The 5,235-nt window shown below is 43.9% G+C and overlaps 1 protein-coding gene across 1 annotated transcript in view; it reads right to left on the bottom strand.

Annotated features, from left to right (window-relative positions):
* Positions 1-3,522: 3,522 nt before the first annotated feature.
* Positions 3,523-5,235, bottom strand: part of myo1d (myosin 1D) — a gene marked incomplete at its 3' end in the record, with an annotated part of 46,504 nt that continues 44,791 nt past the window's right edge. Inside the window, exon 17 of the mRNA XM_084474833.1 lies at positions 3,523-3,533. Coding sequence (XP_084330959.1) covers positions 3,523-3,533 — 11 coding nt within the window. The remainder of the gene's footprint in view (positions 3,534-5,235) is intronic.

Here is a 5,235-nt window from a genome sequence, read left to right as displayed (position 1 = left end):
GGGGGAGTCGTCTGGGTGGCGGGGTGGCGGGGCAAGGCTGAATTCTGGTCTGGCATTTCTGACCGTCACACCCTTTGTGTTTTCTTGGTCCCGATTGTGGCACAGGATGTTGTAGTTGTATTTCACATCGATGTGTGGTTTGTTTTTTAAGGCTTCTGGTTTGGTTGAGGAGGCTTAGAGGGTGGGGGGGGGGGGGGGGGGGGGGCTGAAGTCTGGAGATGAGGTTAGTAATTATGAATAAATCTCAGAATGTTTCACTTGGTTGCAACCGAACCTGTTTCATCGCTGTCTGAATTCGAAGGCATCAGGACTTCATGGATCAAAACGCCACCAAACCATCTCTTGTTTTTCCACCAATAAGATGTTAATATGATCAATCATATTTCTAGACCAACCACGAGTAGAGACACCTGAGAGCAGAAGCTTTTCTTTCTTCAAAATGCCAGACTCGGGTACATCCTTTGCTACCACAAATCTATAAATATATATAAATATATATATCTATATTAAATATTGAAAAACCCTAAAAACAAGACAAAGACAAAAAAAACAGATTAGGACGAAGCGGAATAATGAATCTACAGCGATGAATGTGGAGCGACGGGGGCTGACTTCCTGTCTGAGGAGGGGATGTGCGCTGGCTGTACCACCGCGGGGGAGAGGAGAGCGTTCTCGCGTGACCACTTTCCTTCACGCATCACTGCTGAGCGGGCTCCGTGGCCGACATCCACCCTGGCTCTTTGGAACGCCAGCACCCACCCACCCACCCCCCACCCTCTCGTCTACTGACCGAGACCGGACCTCTCTGCAGGACGCACCGTGACCAGCCAGGGGTGCCGGCAGCGGGGGGGGGGGGGGGGGGCGGCCGGACACCATGTTGTTCCGAGTGTGTCTGTGTCAGTCTGCGGTGGTGCAGTGGGGCAGACAGCTGGATGTAAGAGCCTGCACTGTACTATAGGACCTTTTACCAGTATAGGACGACCGGGGGTGGACCGACCTCGTTTTCATCACAAAAAAATGAAAAGTAAGCCAACAACTTAATGGATGTTCTCTTTCCTCTCCATCTCCCCAAAACTATGGATGCTTATTTATTGATATTCTGGAAGGAAAATTGTCCTCTCTTTTTTATTTTATTACTTAATAACTTAATCTAATGCACGTGTGCCATGCAATTTTACAGTTTTAGAAGGGCAGGAGCAATGCCTTTATTTATTTATTTGGACTTGATTTTTAAGTGCATCTGCGTTAGAGAATGCTGTGAACAAGGTGGGGCTAGTTGATTTAGCTATGCTTGCTAAAATAGGCTATTTGTTTACAGAGAAATTCTTTTGTACTTTGTCTAAAAGTTGTGTTAAAAAAAAAGAGAAAACACTTTGGAATGAAGGTTCATCTTTGTGTTTATGATTTCTTCAGCTTAGTAAATGTTACTACAGTGCCATATCTTTGATCAAACCTTGTAGGTCAAACGGAAGCCAATAGCTTGGTTTCAGATGTTCAATACGAATCACGATATGTATACCGATGCTTCATTTCTTGCCATTACGTATTCTTCTAATGACATTAATGTGTACATAAAGGGAAAAGACATTTTGAATGGGCCGGACAAGAGAAGGATTTTCTAGAGGCAATGCTGGTGAACTTGTCTTTGGTGGGAATGAAGATTGATGGTGTTTGATACACATGAATGTCCGTAGGGATTTGAGCAATGAATATCGCGTTAAAAACCCTCCGATTATTAGAGACCATCGTTAGATCTGACGTCACCAAAGTGTCATCGTAAGGATTGACCTTGAAAACAAACAAACACATACAAACGCAGAATCTATACTAAAGAGTGATCCTTGAAGACATCACACACACACACACACACACACACACACACACACACACACACACACACACACACACACACACACACACACTTGTGCATGCGAAAAGCCAAACTGAGGTCACACGCATATCAGTATGAAATATATCGACGACGTCACCAAGTTCTGTCCAAACGACGTGTGGCCGCAACATCAACGACGTACATCCAGGAGGTGGAGGAGATATGACCCCCTCCAGTTCCACCTGCTGTCACACCACCACAGGGTCTACATTATTGGGAAACACCACGTTTACCTTAAGAGCGCACACAGAGCTGTTCATCTGATTTGATTATACGCTCCATCGTGGGTGACAATCATGAAGGCAACATGTCGCGCTTTCCCTTAAAGCTTCTAGGCCTACTAATATATCGGCGGTTCAGCCGCGCCGTACGAGCCGTCGTCAGAGCCGCGTCTCCCGATAAGGTCGGTCAACAAATTGAAGTGGTCAAGTAGGTGTAAAACAACAGAGCCATGCACACCGATCGGCCTCTCCACGTCTCGCGTCTTCAACAGCTGTGTTTGCCCAAAAGGCTCCCAGTCGCCAGCCGCGCGCTACACCTACATGTCATCCGACCGCCGTTAAAACGTCTCATATGGGTTTGTGTAAAGTTGCTCATGGAGCAGGGAGGCGTGTCCAGTGTGTGTGTGTGTGTGTGTGTGTGTGTGTGGCCATCTCTTCTACAGAGAAGGCCACAAGGCTCTTCAGCACCATGGCCAGGGTCTGTGTCTGTACCGGAGCTCTGGGACGGAGCTCTGAAGAGTGTGAGTGCTTGTGACTCTTTGTGAACACCCAGGTCGACCTCTGCTATGACATTGAAGATACAACAAAACAGCAGTGCGTCAAAAGGATAAAAGGTCTGATTTTATCCGTCCGATTATTTTTTTTTTTACTTGCATCACTGAGTCGTTGTTTGAGAAAATACTTTTGAAAAACCAACAAAAATATCTGAAAAAAAACACATTAAAAGGGATAGTTTAACATTTCTGTCAATTTTTCCTTTCTGTATATTGTTGAGTACTCTGTAGAACAACAAAAATAGTTTTGAGGCATTCAAGGATTGCGAGTGTGAGTGAATGTGTGTGCACATGTTGGAGTGACTGTGAGAGGTTTATTTGTACAGATGACCGGAAGAATTTTGTTTTCTTAGGGGCAAAAAAAAAAAGCTGAAAATGGAATACATGCCATTGTGGTCGCAGGAAGTGATGCGTGTTGATGCTGTTCAATAAAATATTCTTTTTGAAAAAGACAAAAAAGTTGTTCCTGTATTTGAAACATTATCGGTTGATTTCTGCTTACTTTGATTTATTTTTGTACTGTGATGGAAAAAAAATAAAATGCACTGGTCGTACAAGAATCGTCTAGTCGTTGTGGGTCCTTATTTCGTCCTACCCACCAGTTAAACCACCAGTTAAACCACCAGTTAGACCATCAGTTCAACCTCCAGTTCAACCACCAGTTAAACCTCCAGTTAAACCATCAGTTCAACCACCAGTTCAGCCTCCAGTTAGACCACCAGTTCAACTCAGTTAAACCACCAGTTAAACCATCACCGGGATGTGGTTCAGGCTTTAACCAGTAAACCACTCACAGCTGACCCCCATCGGTTCATGGGTGAGAGAGCATTGGGAGACGATGATGTCATTTGACCCTTCATGGTTTGACTGGACGGAACAGAGCCTCACATCAGCTGGGAGTGAGCACACTGCGGCAGGCTCTACCTGACGGGGAGGAATGCCACCGATCGATTCGGTTGACCTGGAACAGAGGAGAGGAGGGATGAGAGAGCCATTATAACCCGGGACTCAACAGGGGCCGGTCTAGACTGAGATGAGACGGAGTCTCCTTGTATGTATATAATACGATATATATATTATAGAGCAAGATGGAGAGCAAGGAACAAAATAATATTCCATTCATTTTAACGTTTGCCTTAAGGTGGACTCAAGTCACTCAAGGCCCACTTCAATCATTCGTCATTTGCTTTCTTGCACCTTTTACCATCTTGAGCACTGAGCTCCTCCACCACCTCCACCTCGAACTCCTCCCCCCTCCCACTTCACCAGCCATCCATCAGTCAGACGGGAGCCATGGCTGACGCTGCAGCAGCAGAGAGCCATGCTGCGTTGACCTCAGCAGCCTTCAGTCAGCAACACCTTGGCCAGCTCGACAGCTGTGATTGGTGGGCGGATTAACGCTAAGCCCCGCCCAGTTACGACAACGTCAGCTCAGGGAGAACAGCTGGTCTGACATCCTCTGGTGGGAAAGTACTGTTTATGTACTGCTGTTTAGTGGTGGAAATGTACTGTGTATATACTGCTGTTTAGTGGTGGAAAGTACTTTTTACGTACTGCTGTTTAGTGGTGGAAAGTACTGTTTATATACTGCTGTATAGTGGTAGTAATAAAGAGAGTCTATATCTATATGTCCATATATACATATAGAGTAGGCCTACATATTTCTATGTTCTCTCATATATATAGTACATATTTATATGTAATCTCATATATATAGTACACAGATATATATATATATATATATAGTACATATAGAGATACATATTTAAATGTACTCTTATATATAGTAATATAGTAGAGACATTACTGATGAACAGGTTTCAGGCATCTTGCTTAAGCAAGTCTCGGACAGGATGTGTGAGCGTGGGAATTGAACCGGAAACCTTTGGGCTGGTAGGCTGAGGGTCTAGCCACTACCTTGTCCTGCCCGACCTCTGGACATCGGAACACACACATGAGCGCATTATGCTTTGACGTACATTTATTAATAAACGATTAATGAAATAGAATCTGGAATGCATAATTACATCTTGCACATGGAACACAATAGGACATGGAAGGTGTGCATACAACGCGCGTATCGCTGAACCTTTGGTTCGTTCATTACGTTTGGTTAATGTGTACAGAAGTATTCAAAATACAAAATTAGGCACATATTTGATTAGTGAATGTAAAATGTGTAAATGTTGGTATTTGCATATTTCAGAAATGGAAAGTAAAAACAGGAACGTGGCTCGTGAACAAGACCCAGCACGTTTTTGACATTCATATGAAACATAGAACGCATACATCAACCACATACTAAGACTCAGTACTTTGACACAGCCATGGGAAAGTATTAGAGGGTTACATCAAATGACCAACTCGGACCACATGGATTACAGAACAAAGCAATCAATTATGTTATCATTACAATAAGGCACTTGCAGAGAAACAAAATTATACCTGTATATATGATCTTTTTCATAAAAAAAAACATGAATCCTCATATATCTACGAAATCCCTAAAGACATTCCCTTTAGAGAGACCCACGAGCTAGCCGCCTGATTCAACACTCAAGATCACGTC

Source organism: Micromesistius poutassou (genome assembly GCF_964030765.1).
Source record: "Micromesistius poutassou genome assembly, chromosome: 11".
NCBI lineage: Eukaryota > Metazoa > Chordata > Actinopteri > Gadiformes > Gadidae > Micromesistius > Micromesistius poutassou.
This window is presented reverse-complemented; position numbering and strand designations above follow the sequence as displayed.